General features: G+C 50.2%; 2 protein-coding genes across 17 annotated transcripts in view; one reads left to right on the forward strand and one right to left on the reverse strand.

Moving 5' to 3' along the window:
• The window catches only part of CAMSAP1 (calmodulin regulated spectrin associated protein 1), a 33,978-nt gene extending 30,682 nt beyond the window's left edge, over nucleotides 1-3,296 (forward strand). For all 4 annotated transcript variants that reach the window (XM_074556491.1, XM_074556493.1, XM_014271436.3 and 1 more), the window contains 6 exons: nucleotides 273-409; nucleotides 499-707; nucleotides 792-894; nucleotides 1,221-1,336; nucleotides 1,595-1,713; nucleotides 2,277-3,296. In XM_074556491.1, coding sequence (XP_074412592.1) covers nucleotides 273-409; nucleotides 499-707; nucleotides 792-894; nucleotides 1,221-1,336; nucleotides 1,595-1,713; nucleotides 2,277-2,579 — 987 coding nt within the window. In that variant the 3' untranslated portion in view covers nucleotides 2,580-3,296. The remainder of the gene's footprint in view (nucleotides 1-272; nucleotides 410-498; nucleotides 708-791; nucleotides 895-1,220; nucleotides 1,337-1,594; nucleotides 1,714-2,276) is intronic.
• Nucleotides 3,297-9,040: 5,744 nt separating this feature from the next.
• The window catches only part of KCNT1 (potassium sodium-activated channel subfamily T member 1), a 78,058-nt gene continuing 59,644 nt past the window's right edge, over nucleotides 9,041-27,454 (reverse strand). For 8 of the 13 annotated variants that reach the window (XM_074556494.1, XM_074556504.1, XM_074556505.1 and 5 more), the window contains 20 exons: nucleotides 26,852-26,988; nucleotides 25,903-25,966; nucleotides 25,411-25,519; nucleotides 25,166-25,274; nucleotides 23,772-23,921; nucleotides 22,750-22,982; nucleotides 21,061-21,277; nucleotides 20,174-20,279; nucleotides 19,920-20,092; nucleotides 19,650-19,721; nucleotides 19,247-19,381; nucleotides 18,944-19,055; nucleotides 18,593-18,694; nucleotides 18,421-18,504; nucleotides 17,274-17,402; nucleotides 16,955-16,975; nucleotides 15,837-16,140; nucleotides 14,258-14,320; nucleotides 11,784-11,868; nucleotides 9,041-11,217 (listed from right to left, as the gene is read on the reverse strand). In XM_074556494.1, the coding sequence (XP_074412595.1) occupies nucleotides 11,097-11,217; nucleotides 11,784-11,868; nucleotides 14,258-14,320; nucleotides 15,837-16,140; nucleotides 16,955-16,975; nucleotides 17,274-17,402; nucleotides 18,421-18,504; nucleotides 18,593-18,694; nucleotides 18,944-19,055; nucleotides 19,247-19,381; nucleotides 19,650-19,721; nucleotides 19,920-20,092; nucleotides 20,174-20,279; nucleotides 21,061-21,277; nucleotides 22,750-22,982; nucleotides 23,772-23,921; nucleotides 25,166-25,274; nucleotides 25,411-25,519; nucleotides 25,903-25,966; nucleotides 26,852-26,988 (2,526 nt within the window). In that variant the 3' untranslated portion in view covers nucleotides 9,041-11,096. The remainder of the gene's footprint in view (nucleotides 11,218-11,783; nucleotides 11,869-14,257; nucleotides 14,321-15,836; nucleotides 16,141-16,954; nucleotides 16,976-17,273; nucleotides 17,403-18,420; nucleotides 18,505-18,592; nucleotides 18,695-18,943; nucleotides 19,056-19,246; nucleotides 19,382-19,649; nucleotides 19,722-19,919; nucleotides 20,093-20,173; nucleotides 20,280-21,060; nucleotides 21,278-22,749; nucleotides 22,983-23,771; nucleotides 23,922-25,165; nucleotides 25,275-25,410; nucleotides 25,520-25,902; nucleotides 25,967-26,851; nucleotides 26,989-27,454) is intronic. The other 5 variants (XM_074556498.1, XM_074556503.1, XM_074556496.1 and 2 more) reach the window with 4 other exon arrangements.

The raw sequence follows: 27,454 nt of genomic DNA on the forward strand, positions 1-27,454 counted from the left end.
AGGTTTTGTGATAATTAAAGATATTTAAAAACAAGTCAGAGTAAGATGAGCCCCTTTTTCTCCTCACAAACTTAAGGGAACACTAAAACTCTCTCTTAATATTTTCTTGAACAATAAGAGGTTTTGATTTACGCTCCATTCTGAAAATGTAAAGATTTCCTAAAATTATAGTTTTTCTTCAAATTTTCCTGGAATCATCAGCAATCTTGTAATGTCCAGCTTAATATACTGTCCACTATTGCTTAGATTTTCCATGCCTTTGGGTTTTTCAGGACGAACAGAAGGCCGAGGATGAGCTGGCCAAGAAGCGGGCGGCGTTCCTGCTGAAGCAGCAGCGCAAGGCCGAGGAGGCGCGGCTGCGGAAGCAGCAGCTGGAGGCCGAGGTGGAGCAGAAAAGGGACGAGGCTCGGTAATGATGCCCAGCAAAGAATTTCTCTGTGTTTCAAGGTCAGGAGGTTGCTCCATGCTGAATTCACTGTCCTTGTTTTTCCGTGGCAGCCGCAAAGCTGAGGAGGACCGGATACGGAAAGAGGAGGAGAAGGCTCGGCGAGAGCTCATCAAGCAGGAATATCTGAGGAAAAAACAGCAGCAAATTTTGGAGGAGCAAGGGCTTGGGAAGCCCAAATCCAAGCCCAAAAAACCCAGGCCAAAGTCAGTCCATCGTGAGGAGTCTTACAGTGATTCCGGCACCAAGTGTTCTTCCACACGTAAGGATTGGATTTGTTTGCCCTCCCTGAGTTTCAAATGTGCTGTCACCAAACGTGTTTGACATTTTCTCTCCTGTTTTGCAGCTGATAATTTGAGCAGTGCTCAGTCTGGTTCCAGTCTGTCTTTGGCCTCAGCAGCAACAACTGAGCCTGAAAGTGTTCACTCTGGTGGCACTCCCTCTCAGAGGTACAGCCAGCTTCTCTGGGGTTTCTCTGTGCTGGGGCATGAAACACATTGGGGCTTCAGTGCTGTTTGCTTCACCTCGCTGGCAGAGGAGCACAATCAGCATTGCTGAATTCTTCTGGTGTACGTGGCTGCAACTGCAGTGTTCTGTGCAAACTTAGAATTTTGTTTTATTTTCTCCCAGAGGAGTCAGAGTTTAGCTTTGATTCCTAGCAAGGGGAATCTGACTGTTCTGGGGAGTAAAAGGGAAAATATTCTGTTCCATTCAGGAACAGCAGCGTTTATGTGAGATTACAGAGCATATAATTTTTTATTTGTTTCCCTCCCAGAGTTGAATCAATGGAGTCCTTACCCATTCTGAGCAGAAATCCCAGCAGAAACACAGAGAGAGACTGGGAGAATGCTTCCACAGCATCTTCTATTGCCTCAGTGGCAGAATACACAGGTGCCTGCTTTGTTTTAGTTTAGTTGCTTTTCTTTAGTTTGTTTTATTCATTTATTATGAATACCAGGTCAAGAAAACCTGTGGTGTGTTTCATGTTATTTCTGAGAAGTTGTCAAGTGTATTTTGTTCTGTTTAATATCTCTAAAAGTAAGTCATTCTAGAAAAATAATGAGGGTTTTTTCTTTTTTTTACTTTGAATGAAAATCTTAGCTTTCAGAAATATCAGGCAGATAATTTTGACCTATTTATCTTCCTTAGGTCCAAAATTATTTAAGGAACCCAGCAGCAAATCCAACAAACCCATTATTCACAATGCTATATCTCACTGCTGTCTCGCTGGAAAAGTGAACGAACCACATAAGAACTCAATATTAGAGGTAAATATTAAAATTATCAATGCACTCTCAATCACATGGGTCTGTAATGCTGAATTCATAACCCCACTGCTGTGCAGTGTGAATTCCATTTCCTAGAATGTGGCTGGAGAGAGCATTTTTTGCTTTCTACATGGAAATCATGATTCTGCATTTACTCTGTATTTACTCGGAACTCTGTATTTAGAGTTCTGCCTTTAGGTTTATAAAAGGACTGGAAAATTATGTTAGGATTAACAATTATTCAGCTTAAAGCTTGGCATGGTTGTCCCAGTGAGCAGCTCGTATTTACTCTGTATTTACTCAGAACTCTTTATTTCAAGTTCTGCTTTTAGGTTTATAAAAGGACTGGAAAATTATGGTAAGAGGAGCAATTATTGAGCTTAAAGCTTGGCATGGTTGTGCCAGTGAGCAGCCCGTATTTACTCAGAACTCTTTATTTCGAGTTCTGCTTTTAGGTTTATAAAAGGACTGGAAAATTATGGTAAGAGGAGCAATTATTCAGGTTAAAGCTTGGCATGGCTGTGCCAGTGAGCAGCCCCTGTACCTGGTTGTTTTTGCTGCAGGAGCTGGAGAAATGTGATGCCAACCACTACATCATCCTGTTCCGCGACGCCGGCTGCCAGTTCCGAGCACTTTACTGCTACTACCCCGACACGGAGGAGATCTACAAACTCACTGGGACAGGGCCAAAGAGCATCACCAAGAAAATGATTGACAAACTCTATAAGTACAGCTCGGACAGAAAACAGTTTAACGTGATCCCAGCCAAAACCATGTCTGTGAGCGTGGACGCCCTCACCATCCACAACCACTTGTGGCAGGCCAAGCGACCCGCGGTGCCAAAGAAGGGCCAGACTCGGAAATGACACCCAGCTCCTGGTTGGGGGGAGAAGCTTGGCTCACTGGGATTGCATTGACAGAAGACATGTTTACCATTTTCCTCCAGTTTGGTATGAAATGTGCAGAACCATAGACATTTTTTAAGAAGCTTCGGGACAGAGAACCGTGGATGCAAGTTCTTGAGGATGAAGGAACGGTGCCAGTGTTTTTTATGAATGATGAATCTGCTGTTACACCCAATTGCTAACTACTGTGGCTCTCAGCTGACGAGGGACTGTGCATGTAGCAAGATCTTGAACAAGTGGATTTCCTTTTACTTGAAGCTTTTCATCGGTACAAATTGGGAATAATTTAATTCTCTCTCTCTCTCCACCTCATTCCCTCCTTTTTCCTGGCGTTCTTAAAAGTTGGCAAGCTCTGAACTTGGGTAGAAGGATTGAACAGATCTTGGGTGAAGTGCTTTGGGTTTGGTTTGGTTTTTTTAAACAGTCTTTAGGGAAATCTTCCTTTCAGACCTTTTTGAGGAACTGTTGAATACATCCAGTTGTTGTACTGTACCTACTGCCAACGTAAGTCCAGCTCTCAGATTTCTGATAAAAGCCCCAACTTGTGCTGCTCAGAACAGAGTTTATTTACTTGCAGGATCTGTGTAGGATAAAGCATTGCAAGGATTGCAAAAAAAAAAAGCCAGTCTTTTTCTAAAAAAAAAAAACAAATATAAAAAATTGTTCAGCAATGTAAAAGATCTCTGGAATACAATCATGAAGAGGCATAACAGGTGCTACTAGCTGGAATGTGCCTGGCTGAAACTTAAAGCAAGCTGAATGGAGCCCAGTGATTCCTGATTTCAGTTTCAGGTAGTGTCCTAAAGATTTGTTTGCTTTAATAAAGGTGGATGCTGGTAGGTATAGAACATTTCCACTCTGAGCACGCTACTCCTGTACGATGGTGCACTTAATGATCACAGATTTTAATGTTTTTATTACATCATGAAATGTAATTCTACTTTCTTTGTCCTGTCTTTATTCTGAATGAGCAGCATGCTCTACAATGAAGAGTGTGTTATGTTTTTTTATTTTGGGTGATATATTAATATATATTGATTTGTTTTTTCTCATTTGAAAGCAATTTTTAAACAGAGACATTTGCATTTGTTTCAAAAGCCCAAATAAGTCGAATGGCTTGGATTTCTTTTCATGTTGAAATATTAAATCTTGAGTTATGACCTTAAAAGTCTTTGTGTTTCAGCAGATTAAATTTTTGTCTGTGGTAACAGGGTACATTTGCAGTTCCTTTTTTTTTGGTTTTTTTTTTGTTTTTATTTTTAACCACTCCCATGTCTCATTCTTAGCCCCAGCTGGTTCCCAAGCAGGTTTCTGTAGCTATTCCCTAATTAATTTAATCTGCTAACGAGCTCCTGCTCCCTGGGTTTGACACTTGGACCTGCAGCTCCTGTGGGTTCTGACTGGGTTTGCACATGTTTACTTTCCTTTGAAGTGTTACTTGAATTTGTGTCTCTCGAAGGCCCTGCCCGCCCTCGAGAGGGACTGAGCTCTAAATCTCTAAATCCAGAGGAATTATTGACCTTGGAGATGATGGAAGGTGCAGAGTTATTGTACACAGGGGAGCTGGGGGGTGGCAGAAAGTGAAGCTGGCTAGAGCAGAGTGAGGATCTTCCATGGTTTTTCCCCTTCCAGGACTCCCTGACTAGGCTGCTGCAACTTTGTAAATTATGTTAGATAGTTTGCTGCTTGTAAATAATTAAAGGCTTTATGGTTTCTAAAGTGCTGAGTATTAAACACCGTCATGAGTGGAACTTTTGTTACCATGCTTTTCATGCTTGTGCTTTATTTCTCACTGTTTGATATTATAAACCATATTTATTTTATGAAACACTGAAATTTAATAAAAATCATTAACTGATTTCCTTTTTATTTCATGTGTACTTTTGTTGGTGTGACACTTCATCCCCTCCCAGAACTAATTCACTTTAAAGATGTGCTGTTCTCTTTGGCAAAGCTTCACCTGCAGGGAGCTGCAGTAACTTTGTGACCAGAGCTTGCAAAACACTCAGAAAAATGGGAAATAGTTTAAGATTTATTTCATCAGATTCTTAAATCTGTCTGCTGGGGCTCCTTTGACTCTCAGTGGCAGAGTTTTGGTCATTTTCTAGTCAGTGTTGAGGTTTGGGTTAAATTTATGGAATTCTGAATACGGAGGATTTAGTGACCTCATGTTTAACCCTTCCCTGCCAAGCACAGAAAATCCTGATGTCCTAATAACAACATAACAAAATCCTAAAATCCTAATAAGGTGATCTGGACCCTGATAACTTCTAAAAATCCCTGCTTAGAAAATGGGGTTTTGTCCTTGCAGAGTTCATGTAAATCCCTGAAACCAGGGAAATGTTGGGGAATCCTGTTCCCTCGGCCCAGGGCTGGGATCCCTGCAGGGAAATGGAATTAAATTGACATCCTGCAGCTTAAGCTGCTTGTTTGGGTTGGTTTTCCCCAGGATCAGAGCCAGGGTTGTTCCCTCTCAGCTCTGTCCAAACAAGCAGAACTGGATAAAAACTCAGGTTGTGTTTCTGGGCAGGAGGGGAGGGGGAGCTCTGTTGGGACCCTTCTCTGTTTCTGACTGACAAACCCAGGACTGTGCATCTTTAAAGTGCTTTAAGCAATTCCTGCCCCTCCAGCTCTGTCCATCAGTCTGTCTGTTCCATGTGCTCTTTGTACTTGGTGTGCTTTTGTCCCATTTTCATCCTGCTCTCAGCTGGGGGAAGGGTTCAAGCCAAAATAATCCAAAATAATTTAGAAAACACTGATTTACTTTGGAAGCCTTCAACTACACTGGGAGGGCTGAGGGTGCCAAGGAAATAAAGGTGATTTTTGTCCCCACTGCACTGGGGAGTTGAGTAGAAATCTCTGGAGTTTGGGGCTGTGGTTTGAAGTAAGAATGACAGAAATGAGTTCTCAGGACTTGAATTTTCCATTCCTTTTGCTTTTTTCCCCCACAAATCCCAGAACTGACAACCAGAGCAGTGTCAGACCACCCCAAACCCCCTCACTTTCTATTTTATTTGATTTATTGTTTAAATAGAGCAACAATGAGGTGTCTCCTGTTCACTCTGAGCTGGGAATTTGGTGCTGGTCCCACCCCTGGAATGGAGCAGTTCATGTGGATGTGCCCTAAGCTGCCGTGCTTATCCAATTAAGTGGCTTGCAGTTAATTAGGGGGTTAAATGTAATTAATTTTCAGCAGCTGAAGGACAGGCAGGTGGCTGAGGGGGTGGGTTTGGGGCTCAGGACATGCTGAGCATCCTTGGGATGAAGCTGTGCTGGGATTCTCCAGGGACATCATTCCAAAAAGAAGATTTTGGAGAAATTTGGTCCCATTTTAGTGCTGTTCATCTGCACAACTGAAGAAATCTGGGGAGTATTTTGGGGTTGTATGCTTCAGATAAATGAAACTTTATATAATAAACTTCTTCAGACCAGTTGAAAATTGGAATATTCATATAGTCCACTATAATTAAGTGTATTTTCCACAATGCACTGAAAATTTTACAATTAATTCCAGGTGACCACTCAGACACTGGACTTCTCTTACCATGTAGTAAGTGAAAAATAATTACAGGTTTTTAAAATGTTGTTATTCTAAAAAAAAAAAAATATTTCCCTGAGCTTTCTGTTGCAGGCTTGGTTTGGTTTTAGAGGGTTTGAAGATTTCAACCTCCCTGTGGGTCAGTGAAAATGTGCATTTTTACTCTTCTGCTGCAAGTGGTAAGTTCAGCTCTTCTCAAAAAAAAATAACCCAAATTTTAAGGAAAATGCCATTCCAGAACTGGAATTTTCTGCCCCTTCCTTCTCCAGTCTGTGCTGAGCACAGGTGCATTCCAGTCATAAAAATTGCAGGGTGGATTTAATTTGCTTGTCTGTGCTAAATATAAATTCACTTTTATCCTGATTTCTGAAATCCTGTCAGAATTTTCTGATCCATCCCTCTGAACTTGTTAGGAAATAACACATTTATTGTAGTGAAGGAAGAAAAAAACCTCTGGGGAAGTGTGTGCAGCAGGGATCATGAAATATTCAATATCCAGCATTTGTTAAAATTCAAATGAGACACTTGAAAGAATGCTTTGAAGCCCATAAACCTTCCCAAATTATTGTGGCATTACCTGGAAATCTTAGCAAAGGAAATCCTCTTTCTTTTCACTCTCTTTTCCAGGGAATAACCATAAAAACTGAATTTACAGCAAAAATAAAAAATCCTTCCTGGATTTTGTTTCCTTTTTGTTTCCCGGCCACACCAACCCCATTATTTTTAACGTATATTTTAGTGCTCTGGATTTTTTTTTTCTCTGCATCAATGAATTTGAAATGTTAGAAGCTGATTTTCCTCAACTGAGGTAAATATTTGAATGAATTTTGGTTCATTTTGCAGAGTTATTTCCTCTTCTTTTCTGTGCCTGCTGCTGTGGAAGGTGGAACAAGAGGGAAAAGTGAAGAATCCACGGCTGGGAAGTGCTGAAATCCCCTCGGGCAGAGCATTAAATCCTGATCTGCAGCCTTGGATGGGTTTTATCCAGTGAGAGCTGCTCTTGGTGGTGTTAAAATCACCTTATTTTATTTTGATTTATTTTGGGTGTAATCATTGCAATTTGGATGTTCTGGAAAATCAAGAGGATTTTGTTCTCCATGTACAGATTTGTCTGGTTTAAAGCCAATAATTAAAAAGTAATTCGGGTTTCTGCTGTCCTTTTACTTCCAGTTCCTCACGTGCGTGTTCAGCCCAGAATTATCTCCTCTATTTAAGTTTGTGTCCTTCTGTGGGATTTTAAATAAATAGATTTTTACAGTATTTGCCTAAAATGCTGAATAAAACCAATCTCTGCTTACCTGCATTTCATGTCCAAGCTAAAATCTTTGTGTGTGAGTGTAGCACGCCCTAGAAATGTTGGGATCTTCCCTGAAAACCTTGGAAACTTTGGAGCCAGGGACAAATTTTGAAGTGCTGGGAGGTAGAAGAGCAGGTACTGAATCTTGGCTGAATATCAGTTAAAAAAAAATCCTTTAAATACCTACAAAATTTAAGGCATTTATTAAATCATAAAAATAAGATTAAATAAATGAATTAAAGAGTCTTTAAAAGCTTCTCTACCACACCAGGGTCTTTGTGCCTGAGGGCACAAAGAGCTTGAAAATAAAGTTAAAAATTAAAGTTGGGAAGAGCAGCACATTTTCCCCCAGATTTTAAACCAGACTCCCAAAAAAAAAAAAAAAAAACAGAAAAATCAGACAGCAGTGTCTCCTGTTGCTGCATGCAGCTCTTTTATTGTCATTTATCTTTACAGAAATGTGAAGCATCTTCACAAGAATTGTACAAAACCCTCTCCCCTGGCTGGCTGATCCAGCAGAGCAGCGGAACCACGGCCGTCGCTGCTGCTGATGAAAATCCATGCAGGAGCCGAGCTTGGAATAAAACTGTCCTGTTCTATAGAGGTTAAATAAAAAGGGGGATAACAGGAAATAAATATGCTGATAACATTGGTTGGAGTAGTTGAGTTTAATGCGGGATATGTGGGTTTAGTCCATACCAAACCGTCAGTGGGCACGGAACATGCGCCGGAGAGCCCCAAAACATCCCAGCTGTCCTCGTTCCTGCATCCCCCAGGGCCTGCCAGGTCCCTGCATTGGAACCCAACTATTTCCTGCAGAAAATGGGATTTTTCCATGGCTGGAAGCAGCAGCCATTCTCCTGCTCCCATGGAAGCTCCTTGTGGGCCCTTTCAGCGGCAGGAGCGACTCTTTGTCGCTGCATCAACGTTTCCAGGACCATTAGAAAAATAAACTGCTTTTGTTTTTTTACATTAGTATTGTAACTGAGGCTAAGGAATTAGAAAAATGAACCCTTGGTTCTCAGACTTGCATTGGCCACAGGTGAGTATTTACAGGGTTTTTTCCCCATCCCACGGGAAGGTCGGCTGGAAATTTACACCAGAGGAGGAACCCGAGGCTTTGTACACGGAGCTTCTGCTTCAAAGGCAGGGATTTGTACACTGAACAAACAGAAGCGTTGTCAAAATACAGGAATATCCAGGGCACTCTGATCATATCACAGAGCACACAGAGGCCTCAGTCCTTTTGGCACGAGTTTCCTCCTGGGATTGTTTTCTCCCTGGGTTGAGGGCAGGAAGGAGCTGTGTGTGCCCGCTGAGCAAGGAGGGACCCAGCACCACGGCCGGTGGAGCCTCTGGAGCACAGAGCCTGGATGTGGCCACAAGGCTGACCTGGCTGCTCAGGGCTGGGGCTGGAATATTTAAATTTAAATTTTTTATTTAAATAAATTAAGGGTTTTTAAAAAAAATTTAATTTTCTTGCCATGGGAGGGTTGAGCTGAGGAGCTGCGCTCGCTTCCCTGTGCTCTCACACACAGCTCACAGCCAAACAAACAAAAAATCATAAAAATGTTCTCAGTAAATATATTCAAATAATCACACCTTTTGTCTAATTTGGGCTGGGCTTTTTTTTGTTTGCTGGTTTGGTTTTTTCTAACCTGTAATACTGCTTTGTTCCACTCTCCCTTGAAAGCAAAGTGGGGTTTGGAAAATGATCCATATTAAATTCAGAAAATTAAATACATTCACACTCCATGATCTGAGCATCCTGAGGCTTTAAGTTACACAGAGCCCACGAGTCCTTTTGTACTTCAACCACACCCACTTTTTAGCCTATAATTTCTTTTTGTCGTTTTTAAATGACAGATTTGGCATGTGAAGCTACAAACAGAAATAAATAAAACATTGTGCCTGCCTAAACCAAACAGATCCAAAACGAATCATTAAAAATCCATCAAAACAACCCAAAAAAGCTTTAAAGGCAGTTCTGTTTGTGCCCACAGCTCAGCAGGGTGGGAGGAATGCACTCTTTGCTTTTACCTGTGGTACCTCACCAAGCCTGGGATGTGCCACCACTCAGGGGCTCCTGCCTGGCACTTCAGGAAAAAACAACAATAAAAAAAAATAAAATCTGGACCCCAAACCTCATCCAGGCACAGCAGGTCCCTCTCAGCCTTCTCAAGGTGATACCAGCCTTGGCACTGGTCCTGCCCTGGGCATCTCTGCCCTCCCTCAGGGCCATGGGCAGGATGGGCAGCACATCCCCACAGGTTGGGGCATCTCTCCAGCTGTTTAAAACACACTTAAATCAGGTTTTGGCTTGTTTTCTTTGTAAACATTGATTGGGGGTGCATTGGGGAGCAAACAGTGAATGGTAATGGCAATAAACCATTCAGTGAGTGCAGGAAGCTGATGGGATTTCATGGCCATGTTGTGCTTTACAAGCTCCTTGCTAAAAAAAAAGAAAAAAAAATCACATTGGAATTGTAAGATATGAACATGAAAGTATCGAAAGTCAACAACTCAGTTATTCACTTGGCAGTCAAATAAACCCTTTCCACATCATTGCAGAATGTGCAAAAGCAGGATGGAAACACATCTGGTGTTTGTGGCGGTGCCAGGTCCCTGCAGGTCGGGGGGGACGTTCATGCACCTCTGCTGCAGGGGAAGCCACGGGGACAGGGGGGACAGAGCCGAGCAGGGGGGCTGGAGCTGCCAGGGGGGCTGTGGGGACAGGCAGAACCCGCTGCCATCACGGTGCCACCAGCTGTGACCACGGGGAGGGGAGGGACAGCAGGACACGGCCAGGACACACAGGGGGTGTGGCTGGAAAGGGTGAATGGAGCCACCAAACCTCCACAGCCCAGCCAGCCCAGCATCCCCGATCCCCTGGGCAGCTCAGCCCCAGCAGGACACAAACCCAGGGGCTCCAGGGCGCTGCCACAGAGCTGGCCCTGCTTTTGGTGCCCTGGTTTGTGAGGTGCCCCAAGGCTCTGTCACAGAGCTGGCCCTGCTTGGTGTGCCCAGGGTTTGCGAGGTGCCCCAAGGCGCTGCCACAGAGCTGGCCCTGCTTGGTGTGCCCAGGGTTTGTGAGGTGCCCCAAGGCTCTGCCACAGAGCCGGCCCCGCTCTCAATGCCCTGGCATGTCCTGGTTTGTGAGGTGTCCCAAGGCGTGGGGGCCCTGCCGTGCCCTGTCCCCTCCATCTCGGCTGTGCCACGGCCACCAGAGTCCTCACCCAGTGCCCAGAACAGAAACCCCGCCAAGGATGAAGAATGTGAGTGACAGAGCAGGGGTTTGGGCACCCCAGGGGACACCTGGTGAAGGAGGAGGAGGAGGAGGAGCAGGGTTTCGGTGCAGTTTTCCTCTGTCTTTACCAACCTGCACCCTCTCCAGGCTGACACCAAGGCCAGCCCTGCTCCCATTGGCATCTGGGCTCAGCCCTGTCCCACCAGCACCAGCGAACGCTGTCTCACTAGTTGCGGTATCGGTAGAAAAGTTAAAATCCCCGGGGGCACACACGGCCACCGGCTGCGTCCGGCCGTGCCGGGGCTCCGGGCATCGTCCCGTGGGCACGGCATCCATGCCAGGCTGGGCATCCTCCCGCGGGCACGGCCGGGCTGTCCTTGCCCGCCCTGGCAGCGCTCACAGCTGGGTCTCGTCGCGCGTCTCGGGGTTGCCCGAGCCCAGCTTGTTGCTGCAGCTGCTCTTGCGGCTGTGGCCGTCGTTGGCCACGTGGGCCAGAGGGTCGGAGCGGATCAGGTACCTGCAGGACACAGCCCGGTCACCACAGCTCCCCCAGAATTTGGGCCTGGATGCACAGGGATGGCCCCATGGAGATGTGATGCTTGCAGAGCATGGTGGTTGTTTGAATGAAAGGTGTTAAATGATAAGAGGTGTCCATGTAAATGCCATAAAATAATAGAGTAAATAATCAGGAGTTACTCCTCAGAGCATGGTAATTATTCCTTAGGAATAGCTCCTGAATATATTCAGGAATTATTCCTCATGTTTGCAGAGCATGGTAGTTTGAATAAAAGGTGTTAAATGATAAGAGGTGTTCATGTAAATGTCATGAAATAATAGAATAAATAATCAGGAGTTATTCCTCAGTGGCAAAAACCAAAGGAGAATCCCACAGTGCCCATGGGAGCTAAGATGGGGCTGAGGTGGTTTGGGCTCAGGAGCACAGGGAGTTGGAATGGGCTGGAAAAGAGGCAAAACCCTCTTTTATGGGTATTTATGAGAAATCCTAGGGAATAACGGGATGGGGGCAGCTCATGGCGCTGGGGGCAGTGTGGGGACAGGGTGACAGGGTGAGGTGACACTTACACGATGTCATTGAGCTCCAGCCGCGTGTCCGGGGGGGGATTGATCAGGACGTAGGACAAGGTGTTCTGGTGGTCGTTCATCTCATCTGCAAGAGCAGGGGCAGGGCTGGTGAGGCAGGGACACCCCCAGAGACACCCCAACAGGCAAGGTGACAGATCCCATCCTGGCAAATGGGTCCCTTCACCAGGAGAAGCCGTGGGCAATGTCACTGCCATGGGGAGGGCACCAAGAATGTCACTGCCACCTCCCCTCATCACCTCCCCAGGCTCTCCCCACCACAGCACGGCCCAGGGGACTGGGTAACTCTTCAAAGTCCCCACTCCCCCCAGAAATAAAGTGAGAGTCTTACCTTGGTGCAGTGCAAAAGAGGGAACAGGTTAGTCCTGCTGTGTCAGGTACAGCACGAGTCCAACCATGGCTCAGGGCAGCTGAACCCCCCCAGGGATGCCCCAGAGCTCTGCCCACCTCTCTCCCCCTCTCAGTTCCTCAGTTTAGCTCCATCCAGGCCCAGGATCAGTGCAGGGATTGCTCCTTTCCCCTGCCCAGGGGGAATCACCTCCATGGAGCTCCAGAGCCATTGATGCCGTTTTGGGGATGGCTCTGAACCAAGTGCCCTCCCAGGGGGGCTCAGGGCCACCAAGAGCAGCACCCACGGGGGCAGACAGGGGGTGTCAGTGATGGGGGGCCCCTGTGCTCCCCGAAATAGCCAAGAACAAGATCATGGTGAAATGGATGGGGGTGCGAGGCTGCGGGTGCCAGGGGGGGTGAAGCTGCCACAGGTGACACCATCTCCAGACAGGGTGATGGGGTGTGGATGGACAGGGTGGGGAGGGGACAGACAGACGGACGCGGGGGCAGCATGAGGAGCACGGGGGGACACCAGCTCGCTGCAAGGCTTCTCACTGGGACTCCTCTCCAGGCTTTGGGAAAGGCCCCTCTGAGGTGCAGATGGAGCAGATGGAGCAAATGGAGCTGCTCTGGGGGCACTCAGCCCTGGGATGGGCATTAACTCCAGGCTGGGGCTGCTCCTGTGGCCTGTCCTGCTGCTCCCACCTCCCCATCCCTGCCTGGCAGGGACCCCAGCCAGGGTCTCCTGTCCCAGCAATGCCAATGGGTGCCAGATCACCCTGGCACTGCTTTTCTCCAGCCCTCAGATGCAGCTCCAGCCACCACGGGCACCCAGCACAGGAATACAAACAGCTTCTTCCCGAGGTGTCCTTGCCAGATGAGCCCCGGGGCATCCCCAGGGTTGTGCCACGTCCAGCAGTGCCTGCAGAGGGACCCCAGACCTTTGTGTGGCTGCTCTCACACATCCCTGTCCCCTCTGAGGCCACAGAAGGTGCTGCAGCCACGGGGACCTGGGACCACCCTTGGGGTAATGTTGCCTGGGACCCCCAGCCTGTGCCAGGTGTCCTGTCCTGTCCTGGGGCCACCAGGTTTGGGTTTTGGCCATCCCAGTGCTCAGCCTTACAGCGAGACAGGGGTGGGGTGGCAATGCCAGGGCAGGGGTGGCACACAGACCCTGGGAGCCACGGGACACACGGGGGTGACATGACAGGGACGTGGGGCCGGGCTCTGGCTCTGGCAGCTCTCCCTGCCCCATGGAAGTTCCCTGAGCCCATGCAGCCAAGCCAGGCCCTGCTGGGCACACGAGTATATTGCTGCCCCTCCACTGCCCCAGGCAATATACTCTGCCTGGCTCATGGAGGACACACTTTGTGAGGAAATGCCAACGTTTCACCTTAAGCCTGGGCTAGTGAAGCCAAAAATGAAGCTGGGATGGGCTGTTGCTGATCTTGGGGCTGCTGCAGTAAAAAGGAGCCTTTCCAGGGCATGTTGCACCCTGGTGTAAAGGTGAAAAATAAAAGATGGGAAAACCTGGTAGGTCCCACAGAGCCCCACGAGGTGCCCGGGGTGGCTGCAGCACCAGTGGCCTCTGTGGCTGCTGTTGCTCCCTCATGCTGAGCCCAGCACCCCTGGTCACAAAATGGGGTCTTCTGATGCTGGAGAGGGGTTCAGGAAGGCAAACCAAGGGGTGCAAAGGGATTTTTAAAGCTCTGCCTTGCCCTGGAGTGTGGCTGACCCAGCAGGAGCTCCAGCATCTCATCACAGCATGCACAGGCAGCTCTTGTCCCCCTCCTCAAGCTGCCACTGGCTGTCCAGCCCAAAACCCCATCACAGAGCCATGGAGGGATGGTTTTGTCAATGAAAGCCAAGGGCTGCCATTTCCCTGTAGGAATTCAGCTGCAAAAGGGTCCCTGAGGTTTCTGTCTCCCTGACCAGGCAGAGCCCTGCGTTTACACCACCACCACGGGACACTGGTTGCTTTTCCAACGCCACCCAACAAATTAGTGCTGAAAGCTCGGGGATCTAAGGTGAAAACTGGCAAGGGTGAGGTTGGGGCTTAGCTGGCATGATCTTGTTGTACGCTGCACGCCATGAGTCACGCGGGACTCCCAGGGAAAGGGAATTACCTTGCAAATATCCCAGGTTTACCCGATTCATCACATCACTGGCTGTTAAATTTGCTACATCCTCTACAGAACATACAGGGAAAGGCACAGACATAAACAGAGAGAGAGAGAGAGGTCAGCAAGCCATGGTTTGGCAAATATCAGAGACGAGCTCCTGCGCTGCAGCCAAAACGTGAGCAAAAGAAAAAGGAAAGGGGCAGAAGGCAGAGCAACGTTTTGCATGGGTGTCCAGACACTGACGGCGACACAAGGTGACAACACACAGTCCCTGCGCTGCTGGGTGCCCAAGGAGCTGCTGGTCCCCAGCTGTGCCCATGTCCCTGTCCTGCACCCCCTCACTGTCCCCTCTCCTGCCAGAGCTCCCCCAGTTTGCTTCAACCAAAATTTGCCAGCCTTGACCTGACCCCAAGCTGTGCCTCAAGCCTGACCAAGGCCAGACAGCCCTTCTGGAACTGCCACAGAAACTGCTGGGATTGGGAATGAAGGGAATAAAAGGAGAGGGGGGTACACCCCTGCAAGGCCTTGCCTGCAGTCCCTGTCCTTGCCCCGTCCCACCACACTCCAGCTCTGCTGCCCCCATCCCTGGGGATGCTGGCAGTGCCCACAACCACCCTGGGCCCCCACTCCAAACCCCTCCTGCACTGCACCCCTGGACATTTGCTCCTCATCTTTCCCATGCCTAGAGCCAAGAGGGGAAAGGAGGAATCCCACCCCAAAATCAGCTCCCATCCCAGCTGGGGCTCACTGCCAGCCTGAGTGTGGGCAGGGGGTGGACAGACACTCCTGGAGTATGGAGCAGACAAGCAGCAGCACAGGATGGCTTCAAAGAAAGAAAGAAAATAAAAAAACCCAAACCAAACAAACAAAAGGAGCTGTGGGCTACAGACTTTGTCATAACCGAGGGCTGGGAGCTGTCCGGGGTGACACAGATGCCAGCACCGACGGGCAGGTCAAGCTTGACGAGAGATGTGGCTGCACAGAGGGACCCTGAGCGCCGTGGCTGTCACAGCCACACACCCGCGTCACACGCAATGAAGCAACTCAGCCCTGCAGCTACCGAGAGCTTTTCCACAGAGAGCTTATGACAGATTAAAGTCCATAACAAAAGGGGCTGCGCCAGCTGACGGGGTTGGGCCTCTCCCTGCCAAACTACGGGGGCTCTTGGGCACAAGGGCTGTGCTGACCTGGGGTTGGGCTGTCCTGAACCACCATCTCTGCATGGCCAGAAAGTGGGGCACAAACGGGGCTGTGCGGGGACACCGGGCCCTGCTGCAGGCACAGGGGCCACTCTGCCACTGCCAACGCCTGCCTGGAGCCATCCCAGAGCCCAGAGATGGGGGGGCTGCCTGCAGCTGGCCGGGGGTGCCAGGGGAGGGAGGGGGGCTGCGTGAGGGGACCCCAGCCTGGGGCTGCACAAGCACAAGCAAGCCGGGGATGAGGCGCAGCCCGGCTGGGACGGGCTCGGCGCTAAGCCGGGCATGGGGTTAGGCTGGCGTGGGGTTAGGCTGGCTCAGGGGTCGGGTTAGGCCGGGCCGGGGTTACCTGAGGAGCCCGCGGGCGCTCCGGCGGCGGCACTTACCGTACCCGGTGGTGGGCAGGCCCAGGTGCTTCATGCGGTTCTTGACGAGCTCGGAGAGCTCCTGGCGCTCGGAGCGGCGGTACAGGCTGAGGCGCTGCTGGCTGATCCACTCGGCCGTCTTGCTGGAGTGCTTGTTGCCCTTCCTGCTGAGCCGCCGCGCCCACTGCATGCTCTTGCGCCGCAGCAGCGGGTGCTCCGACTGGTCGCTGGAGCACGAGTTGCGGTGGTGGCTCGTCTTGATGCCCCAGTGCTCCTTGACGTCCTTGGTGTCCTCGCAGTCCTCAACATTGATTGAGATCTGTGACTAGAAGCCCAGCAGGTCACGCGGGATGGGGGGTGGCCAAGGGGGCTTTGGCCTGTGCCTGGCACGGTGGGATCTCTCCCATGGGGAGAGATTTTTTTGGGGTTTTTTTTGGGTTCCTTCCTCTGACTCCAATGGGCTCTCCCAGCACTTTCTCTCTGCACTGTAAGAACTGCCAGGCTGGCAGATTTCACAGAATCCCAGAGTGGTTTAGATTGGAAGGCGCTCACTCCTTGCCCACTCCTTGCCACGGTCCACCACACCAGGCTGCTCCAAGTCCTGTGCAACTTGGCCTTGAACTTTCCAGAATGGGCCAGCCACAGCTTCCCTTGGAAAAGCTGAGGGGAGTCTTGTGGGCATCTCACACAGGATCACCTCTGGGATATCTGCCCCAGGTGCAGCCATGCCCTCATCTCCCTCTCTTCCCTCTTACTGCATCTGTGCTGCCACATATCTGACCCAGCAATCCCCACTGGTGAGCAGGAATTTATTAATAAAGCCTTTTAAAGCCTCTCAAGGAGCTGGGTTGCATTTAATTAAATGTCAACTTTCAGCTCCCTGTCACTGCCTCCTTACAAAGTTGAACGCTGAAGGTATTTAAAGGGATCCTGGCTGCCTCCCTTGCTCCTGATCCCAGTTAATTACATCAGGGCACTGAGGCTCAGCCAGTATCTCCCGTCCATGGGGACAGGCAGGCTGTGCTGGCACTGGGGCCGGGAGATGGCACAAAGCAGGGGGTGGCTCTCGTGGCCAGGGCCAGCCCAGGGCTCAGCCAGGGTGGGGACAGGGGGCACGGCCGGGCGCCAGCGGCACTCACCTGCGCTCGGATGTCGTGGGGCTGCAGCAGGGGAGGAGAAGGGAAAACCACGAGTCAGTGCAGCAAAGGGCAGCCCTGCTGTGCCCACCCTGCTCCCCAAGGTGCCCAGGGGGTGACAGAGCCAAGAACATCCAGCACTGCCTGGAGACCCAGCTGGGGAACCAGGACAGCACCACCCAGTGCGGCCACTCGAACGAAATAAACACAAAAATTCCCCTTCCCCTGCTCTTCCCTCCCCATTCTGCTGCAGCCAGCTCTGAGGGGCTCCAGCCCCCTCCTGGATCCTGGCACCACAGCCCCTTCCCAGCCCGTGCCCTACCTCGGAGGTGGCGAACATGTGCGACTCCGTCCGGTAGATGCCGATGGGGATCTCGGCACTGGAGGAGCAGAGCTTCTGGAAGAGGCGCCCGTACGTCCGGATCCACAGGTCATCCTCAGTGATCTTCATCTGAGCAACACAGGGCCAGCATGGACCGACACAGGGCCAAATGGACCAATGCAGGGCCAGCATGGACCAATGCAGGGCCAGCATGGACCAATGCAGGGCCAGCATGGACCAACACAGGGTCACATGGACCAATGCAGGGCCAGCATGGACCGACACAGGGCCAGCATGGACCAACACAGGGCCACATGGACCAATGCAGGGCCAGCATGGACCAATGCAGGGCCAGCATGGATCCCCACTGCACCTCAGGCTGCTCCTGAGCTCCACCCCAGCCCATCCATGACCACCCCAAAACTGATTTCCACAAGAAAATCAGGGGCCATTTCTGACCTCAGCCTTCAAAACAGAGAGTTTGGTCCTTGGCAGCTCCTGGGCTTTTGGCAGCTATGAGGTTCCCCAAAAATGGAGGGGAACAATGACCTGGCAATGCTGCTCTGTCACTGTGATATTTTCTGAAAAAACCTTTCACCAGGATTTCTTCTCCTGGCAAGATGAGAAGCCTCAGCTTCTCCATGTTTTGCTACTTTAGAATGTGATTTGGAGAATTGTTTACCCTGCATGTGAATTGTTTTTAATTAATGGCCAATCACAGCCCGGCTGTGTCAGACTCTCTGAGGAGTCACGGGTTTTTATTATTCATTCTTTTCTAGCCTTCTGTCTGTATCCGTTCTCTATTCTTTAGTATAGTTTTAGAATAGAATAGAATAGAATAGAATAGAATAGAATAGAATAGAATAGAATAGAATAGAATAGAATAGAATAGAATAGAATAGAATAGAATAGAATGGATCATAATAAATCAGCCTTCTGAGAACTTGGAGTCAAATCCTCATCTCTCACCTCGTCCTGGGAACCCCAGAACCCCACACAGCTCCCTCCTGGGGACCCCAGAACCCCACACAGCTCCCCCCCAGATCTGCAGAAGAGGGGAGCCCCCAAGCCCGTGCACAGGTGACAGATGCCACCAGATCCAGGCCCCCTTGGCTGATGGCTCCACCCCAAGGGACTCAGCACGTACCGCACAGAGGTACCCGGAGCCCGGCGTGGTGTCGAGGCCCAGCAGCAGCCGAGTGATGGTGATCATGTAATCCTTCACAAACGACTGCGGAGACATTTGGGCAGGAAAACCAGGGAAAAGGTTGGCTCAGCTGCTCCCTGGGGGATGCCCCAGCTGCAGGGCTCTGTCTCACCTGGTAGAGCAGCGTGTCCAGCATGCTGATGCTGAAGACTCTCCCGGCAGCGAAGGGCAGCCGGAACATGAAGGCCAGGTTGGAGCCGTTCTCTCGCTCTCTCTGCAAGATAAAAGGGAAGTTTGAGCTTAGATTGCACAGAAAATTAGAGGGCTCCTGGCAATGGGAGGGCATAGGTGTAATGTTTATGGTGGGTGTGGCAGGAGGAAACCAGGGCAGCATCTTTGTGCTGTAGAAAAAGAAGATATTTTTTCTCCATGGAAATGTGTGAGACATGATTGGGTTTTCTGGACATAGTCACTGTCAGTGTTGACTTCCCAGGCCCCTGTGCAAAGAACAATCTCCTCCTACCTTTTCTAGCTTGGAAAGGGCCAGAGAGTAACTGTCCTTTGCTCTGAACTGCATGAACCTCATGTTGGAGGGGTGGGTCAGCTCCGTGATAATGCTGAGGCTGGGGAAGAGCCTGCAACGGAAAGAGATCTGGTGTCCTGCAGCTGTCTCTGAGGATTTAAAGCCTGAGGAAGACCCTGTGCTCTGATGTCAGAAATAGCTGGTTACATTCTGCTTTCCGCAGCAAACCCAGCACCAACTGTGTCCCACTGTCCGTAGCCACCACCCCAGGCACTGGCACCCATCCTGGTAGTGTCCCCTCACCTGAACATGGTCTGGACGTTGACAATGGTCTTGGCATCGGCCATGTAGTCCTCCTCAGCACTCATGGTGCTCTCCTTGTCCACCACCACCAAGTTGTCAGCGTAGATGATGCCACACTGCAGCAAACTGTCCAGGCTGGGCAGATCCCAAAGAGAAGAGCGCAGGGTCAGCCCTTGGAAACGACACAGGGAAGCAGCACAGGGGTTCCACGGCGAGCCCAGGCTGCTCCCAACCTGCTCTTCACCTGCTCCCATCTCCCAGGGAGGGGTTGACAACGAGAGAAGCCCAAGGTGGGCTCAGCTCTACGCTACCAACCCTGGGGCTTCTCATGGGGTGACCGAAAAGTCTGGGCTGGGCTAAATGCAACAACTGAGGCACGACAGCCACCCGTGGGAACACCTACTTGTCAATGGTGCCCTCCATGTAGTAAACCATGGGGAAACAGCAGATGGCCTCCAGAAAGTGGTGCTCAGGCCTGGGGGGAGAGCCACAGAGAGCGAGGTGGTTCAGCACGTCCACGCAGCAGAGACAGACACAAAACCCCAGCGCCAGCCAGCCCGGGAAGCCCACAATGGCACCGCTGCTCCCTCACACTCCCACCCCACAGCACGAACTGCCCAGGCAATGCAGGGAGGCTCTGTGGGAGGGAGAACACCCCTGGAGAAGTACTTGCTTGTTGTCCAGCAGCAGCACGATGGGGTTGAGCTCCTTGCGGGAGCGGTAGTAGGCGCGCAGCGGGACGATGAAGTTGTAGAGGCCGTTCCCCGCTGTCTCTGCAGAAACGATGATCAGCTTGTTCTTGAAGCCGTAGGCCTTGGCGTCCTCAAAGCTGTTGTGTTTGCAGCCCTGTGTGGGGAGGGACAGCCCAGCACTCAGTGGGCACGTCCTGGGGGGCTCAGCCCAGGCAGCCCCGCAGCCCCTGCTCACCTTGTCCAGCCTCAGGCAGCAGAACGGGGCTTTCTCGGGCAGCAGGTGGCACAGGGTCGGGGAGCTCCCGATGTAGGGCGAGTTTGGGGGGTAGCCCTTCACGTACCTGCAGCAGGGAGAAATCTGTGTGAGGACAGGGAGAGCTTTTCATTTATCCAGCACTGAGGTGCAGGGGAAAAACATTCAACAGCAATACGTTCTTCTCCTGGCGAGATGAGAAGCCTCAGCTTCTCCATGTTTTGCTCCTCTGGAATGTGATTTGGAGAATTGTTTACCCAGCACATGAATTGCTTCAACTCAAGGACCAATTCCAGTCCAGCTCTGTTGGGACTGGTCAGTCCCACTTTTAGTATTCATTCCTTTCTAGCTTTCTAATGTATCCTTTCTCTTTTCTTTAGTATAGTTTTAGTATATAATTTTCATATAATATAATACGATATGATACAATATTATATCATATGGTATCATATGGTATAATATAATTATAGTATATTATAATATACTATTATATATATACTATATATTATAATATAATATTATATATTATATATTATATATTATATATATAATATTATATAGTATTATATTCTATTATATTAGAATATAATACTATCTATTATACTATAATATAATATAATATAATATAATATAATATAATATAATATAATATAATATAATATAAATTTATACATATAGTTGATATAGAATAGAACAGATCATATATCAACCTTCTGAGAACTCGGAATCAATTCTCATCTCTCACATCCCCCTGGTGACCCCTACACCACCACAAGGATGGGTGAGCACACAGTCACAATGAGCCAGAGGCGCCTGAATCCCACCAGGTCCCACTGGAACGAACCAGCCAAAGAGAGCACCAGACTCACTCAAGCACTGCTGACCCCTCCTCGTCCGACTGCGTCATCTCGTCCTCGGACTGGTCGCTGAGGAGGTCGCAGGGCAGCAGGGAGGAGGTGTCAGCCAGCTCCAGCACCGGGGCGATGCTGGGCCGCCGCGTGCCCGAGCCGTTCTCGGCGGGCAGGGCCAGCTTGCTGCTGTTGGCAGGGCGGCACTCGGTGTTCTGCAGGTCCATGGCCACTGTACCTGGACACACACGGGGGAGGCAGCACGGCAAACATGCTCTAAGGGGGGGAAATGTCACAGCAGCCTCCTGTCCCCAAGCCCTGCACGGGGATGACAGCCCGGATGATGCTCAGCTCTTGGTGGGCATGGGGAGTGCAGGTGAAGCCCCCACTGATGTTCTCCACCTGTGTGCAGCATCTCCCCAGGGGCTGTCTCTCTCTCTATTCCCCTCACAGCTCCATGGCCAGCTGAACCTGCTGCTCCCTGAACTGCCAAACCAGGCTCTGCAGGAAATTTTGCCATGCTGATGTGTCTCTGAGGTGACAGCCCTGCAGCCCAACCTCTGCCCACAGCTCCTCCTGGGCTCTGGGAGACACCAGCAGGGTCAGGAACCACATCTGCCCTGGCACTGCCCTCCCTCTGGATGTCCCTTCGCCCCAGGGAGAGGCAGGCAGGCAGCAAAGCCCTCACCCAACTCCCACATCCCTCCTGAGCAGCTCCAGGCCTTAGAATATCAGAATCTTTAAGGACAGAAAAGTCCTCTGAGATTGAATCCAGCCATTCCCCCAGCACTCTCAACCTGCCACTAAATCATGTCCCCAGATGCCACATCTACAGAACAGGGATGGTGACTCCACCACTGCTTTGTGCCAAAGCTTCACAGCCTTGTCTGTGAAGGAATTCTTCCTAATATCCAACAAGACAGACTTCCTCATCCTGTCCTCCAGCAGCTTCCAAAAACCAAACACACTGGTGGAGTGTCCCAAGAAGCAGAGCCCAGACATTGGCCTTGCCAAACACCATTGCCCTGCTGGCACTCACGTCATGTCTGTCTGTCCCTCTCCTCACCCTGCCAAAGGTCCCTCTGAGTGGAGCTGTGTGACAAACAGCGCTCAGCAAAGCGCTCCGAGGCCTGCTGGGGGATAATCTATGCAAATTGCTGCTCAGGAGTACAAACACATAAATTATTTGCTTGAAATATAATGTGCTCGTGTGGCTCCAAAACTTGTTCTCCCCAGATACAAGAGGGAAGTAATGACTCATGGTATTTTTCACTTGCACAAATGCACCGCTGGCTGCAGGGAGAACAACAGCTTGGGAACCATAAACGTGATTTAGGATGTGCCCCACGGCATTTCTTCCTCCAGCCTTGGAAATGATTGGGGGCTAAATCCAGGCTTGGGGCATTTATGCAAATACCCTTAATGATAATGGACATCACGAGGTTTAATAATGATATTTGAGCTTGCTGAGAGCACGCAGAGTGCAAGGAAATGTGTATTTTACTGGTGAGATGGCTGGGAGAGAACATGGAAATGGTTTTTGGGGAGGGGAGGAGCATGGCAAGGAGAGTGCAAAACACACAATAAACCCAAATGTGGGGAGGAAACCGAACCCAAAGGAATCCAAAGGAACCCAAAGGAACCCAAAGGTGGGGGAGGTGATGGAGGGGGTGTGCCAGCCCCTGCTGCCCCCCGAGCCCCCCGACTCACCCATGCTGGCGATGATGCTGTGCACGGGCAGCCGGGAGGGGCCGTCGTAGCTGCCCGCAAAGCCCTTCTTCTTCTGCTTCTCCTCCTGCTTGAAGATGAAGGCAGAGTTCTCCTCCTTGGTGATGTTGATGTAGAAGCAGGTGTCCGAGGCTGCCATGATGTGCCTGGGGCCGGGGTTCAGCAGGATGCTCTTGTTCTCTTCCCTGCGGATCCCGATCAGGCAGACACCGTACCTGGGGGGGAAGGAGCAGGGGCTGGGCATTCCCAGTTGGGGAAAATCCCCTCCTGGCACAGACACATTTTATGAAAAATCCTTTCCTTAGGATTTTTCCTCCTGAGAAGCTGAGAGGCCTCAGGAACAAAATGTAAACAATGATTATCTGCTGCTGTGGAATGCAACAGGTACATCTGTGATTGGTCTCATGTGGTTGTTTGTAATTAATGGCCAATCACAGTGAGCTGGCTCAGACTCTCTGTCCAACACAAGAGCCTTTGTTATCATTCCTTCTTTTTCTATTCTTAGCTGGCCTTCTGATTAAATCCTTTCTTCTATTCTTCTATTTAATATTTTATTATATATATTATATTAAAACTAATATAATATATGCCATAAAATATATTTTAATATATTTTTACATTAAAAATATATTAAAATATATTTTATGGCATATATTATATATCTTAATATATAATAGATATAATTTTATATATATATTAAAATGTCGGTCTGTAATATATTTTATATTTTAATAAAAATATTTTAATATAATATATATAATTTTAATATAATATAATATATATAATAAAATAATAAATCAAGCCTTCTGAAACATGGAGTCAGATCCTCATCTCTTCCCTCATCCCCAGACCCCTGTGAACACGGTGGCACCCTCCTGTGGGGCGAGCAGGGCTGGGCATTCCCAGCTGGGGAAAATCCCCTCAAAGAACCTCGCAGCAGTCCCAGCCCTGCCCCCAGGCGTGCAGACAGACAGATCCCCCTGCCCAGAGCCCCCTGCCCTCACTTCTTGTGCGCGTGGAAGGCGGCGTAGGTGAAGCTCTTGCCCTCGTACTCCATGAAGAACTTGCTGTCCCCCATGCGGATGTGATAGACCTCATTGCCCGAGCAGCGCCCGTACATGCGCTGCCACTGCTCCGGAGACTCCTGGCCCTCCCTGCAAGGGCAGCACCAGCGTCAGTGGGGACCCCGGGGTGGGGATGGGACCCACGGGGTGGGATGGTACCCCTGGAGTTGGGATGGTACCCCTGGAGTTGGGATGGGAACCCTGGAGCTGAGATGGATGCCCAGGAGAGAGATGGGACTCCCAGGGGTGAGATGGGATACTGGAGCTGGGATGGGACCCACAAGGGTGGGAAGGGACCCCCTGGTTCTGTGATAGCCTCCTGGAGTTGGGATGGGAACCCTGGAGCTAAGATGGATGCCCAGGAGAGAGATGGGACTCCCAGGGGTGAGATGGGGTACTGGAGCTGGGATGGGACCCCCAAGGCTGGGATGGAACCCACCAGGGCTGGGATGGGACCTCTGGAGTTGTGATAGCTCCCTGGAGCTGGGATGGGACCCCTGGAGCTGGGATGGGACCCCCAGGGGTGGGATAGGACCCTCAGGGCTGGAATGGCACCCTCAAGGGTGAGCTGAGACCCCTGGAGCTGTGATAGACCCCTGGAGCTGGGATGGGACCCCTGGTTCTAGCACAGGTCCGAGGGCAGAGCACCAACAGCCTCTGGAGCTGTCCCCGAGCCCGGCAGCAGGAAGGTGACAATGACACATGGCCACGGGCTGCTGGTGCTCTCCCAGGATGAGCTCGTTCTCACTTTGGGCTCTAAGTGCCTTTTTATTTAACAGGGCTCCTGCAGAGTGCAGGGGGAGGTGCAGAGCCCGTGTTGGCAAACAGCCCCGAGCACGGGCCAGAGGCATCTGGCAGGGATGTTTCATAACTGATTTCATGGCACTTTACCCAAAATTCAGACATTTCTGATGGTCAAGGAGTGCAGGGCACACAGCCCTGCTCTCCTGTGCTGGCAGAGCTCCTTCCAGCCATGCTGGATATAAACCCACCAAAAAACCCTGCAGGGGCTGGGGTTGCTTGTGCTGTGAATTCACCTTCCTGCCAGCAGCACCGTGCCAATACAAAGATAATTTTACCTCCAGCGTCTGCAAAGTTGGCATTGCCCAGCCCAGCTGCACTGGTGTGGTCCCCTTACAAAATGGGATTTTGTTTTTGGCCTGGAGGGGGACCCCAGACCCCATCTCAAACCCCTCTGTGCTCCCCAGAACCATCCCAGAGCCCTCTCCCCTGAGCTCAGAGGCCTCAGTTCTGCCACCCTCCAGGCTCAGGCAGGGGTAGGGGAGGGCAGGGACAGGCAGGGACAGGCAGGGACAGGCGGGGACAGCACTCACTGGCCACGGGAGGTGTGCACCAGCAGCGTGATGAGGGTGGAGGTGGCAGGGCAGACACAGTTCAGGGCCAGCATGGCGTATTTGCACTCCTCCTCACACACAACGTGATCTGAAAGGCAGAGGGGACCATCAGGGCCTGGAAATGGGGTCATTTTGGGGTGGTGCTGGGCACTGGGTGATCCCTCCTGCCAGTCCAGGAGGGCTCTCAGCTGAGCAAGAGCTGCTGTGCAGCTTCTCCAACTCACCTGCAAACTTGACATGGAATTTATTTTCTGGCTTTAAGATCTGAACATAGAGAGGACAGTTTGGAGCAAAGTCTTTGACAGCCCAGGCCCTCAGGATGGTCTGGTGGTCCTGGACAGGGACAAGAGCAACAAGTGTTGCTTGGCTGATGGTTTCTTGGTTGATGGTTTCTTGGTTGCTGGTTTTTTGGTTGATGGTTTCTTTTCCCCAAGGCTTCTACACCTGGGATGAGCTGCAAAGCTCCCAGCCACCCTGGAGATGTACAGCAAGGGTTCCTCCTGCCCCTGGTGCTCCCTGAACCCAGCACACAGCAGGAGGAAGGTGAGCCCACAGGGCTCAGTGTGCTGTGCCTGTCTCTGTGCCATCCCCAAGGTTCCCCTTGGCACTCAGCCCCTTCCCAGCACCCTCCTTTTTGCCAGGCACAGGTGACACCAACACCACCCCAGTCCCTTCTGCCCAAAAAATGCCCCATGCCCAGCCTTGGCTGGACTCACAGCTGCTGTTCTGTCCACCTCATTCCGGCTGCTGAGGATGAAGCAAGCTTCTCCATTGTCCATCCTGCCAGGAGAGAGCAGAGACCCCATGAGCTGCACTGCCCACCCCGCCAGGCCCTGCTGGCACAAAAATATTTGATGAAAAATCCTCCTGAGAAGCGCTGGGAAGCTTCAGCTTCTCCACATTTTGCTGCTTCGGAATGTGGTTTGGAGAATTGTTTACCCAGCATGTGAAATCATTTTTGCTCGATGACCAATGACAGCCACTTGTGTCGAGGCTGTGAGCAGCCACAAGATTTTATTATCATTCCATTCCTTTCCTTGCTGGCCTTCTGATGAAATCCTTTCTTCTATTCTTTAGTGTAGTTTTAATATATCATTTTCTTTTAATACAACATATATCATAAAATAATAAATCAGTCTTCTGAAACATAAAATCAAGATTCTCATCTCTTCCCTCATCCTGGGACCCCTGTGAGCACCACCACACCCTGCCAGCCCCCAGAGCCAGCACAGGCTGGGGTGGCACTGGGGTCACTGGGGTGTGCAGGGTGTCCTGTGGAAGTTTACAGGCAGCCCAGACATGGCAAAAGATGAGAATCTTGACTCCACGTTTCAGAAGGCTGATTTGTTATTTTATGATATATATAATATTAAAACTATAGTTAAAGAGAAGAAGAAAGGATCTCATCAGAAGGCTTGAAAGGAAAGGAAGGAATGGAATGATAACAAAAGCTGCTGACCCTCAGAGGGTCTGAGCCAGCTCACTGTGACTGGCCATTAATTAGAAACAACCACAATTAATTAGATGCACCCATTGCATTCCGCAGCAGCAGATAACCATTGTTTACATTTTGTTTTTGAGGCCTCTCAGCTTCTCAGGAGGAAAAACCCTGGCAAAGGGATTTTTCGGGAAATATCATGGCTACAACAGTGTCCCTCTGCTCACTTGGCTCTCATCAGGTCCTGGTCCTTGAGGGCAGAGCCCTGGAGGTAGATGACCCTCTGGGACCACAGGGGGATCTGCAGCACGCGCCGCACCTGGATGTCCATCTCCGTGGGGCACAGGATCACCACGTAGTAATCCTGCAGGAGAGAGGCCACGGCTACAGGAACCTCCTCCAGCCACCTCTAATCAGCTCTTGGAGGTCTGTAACACACTCAGGATAGCTCAGCTGCCTTTGGAAGCACAAAAATCAGCAGGATGGCTTCTGTTGCAGCGTTAGAAGCAAAAGGGTTTAATAAAAGGCAAAGTAACAAACAGAAAAACCAAGCCAAGTGTTGGACATTCTCACTCCTGGCAAAACACTTTACAAAAACAGAGGTTTTTAGAATGGGGGTTGAGGGGACAAGGAATCTGAGCATGTCCAGCCTTTCTCCTTCTTCTTGGCCTCCATCTTCTGCTGTGATGGTGGCACTTTTAGATAGGTTTAGAGCAGAAGCTCACTGTCTAACACAGGTGATAGGCATTGGAAAGTAATTGTAAATATTGTACATGTAGTTTTAGATTGGTTTAGAGTAGAAGCTCGCTGTCTAACATAGGTGATAGGTA

This window comes from Zonotrichia albicollis, chromosome 21 (genome assembly GCF_047830755.1).
Source record: "Zonotrichia albicollis isolate bZonAlb1 chromosome 21, bZonAlb1.hap1, whole genome shotgun sequence".
Classification (NCBI taxonomy): Eukaryota; Metazoa; Chordata; class Aves; order Passeriformes; family Passerellidae; genus Zonotrichia; species Zonotrichia albicollis.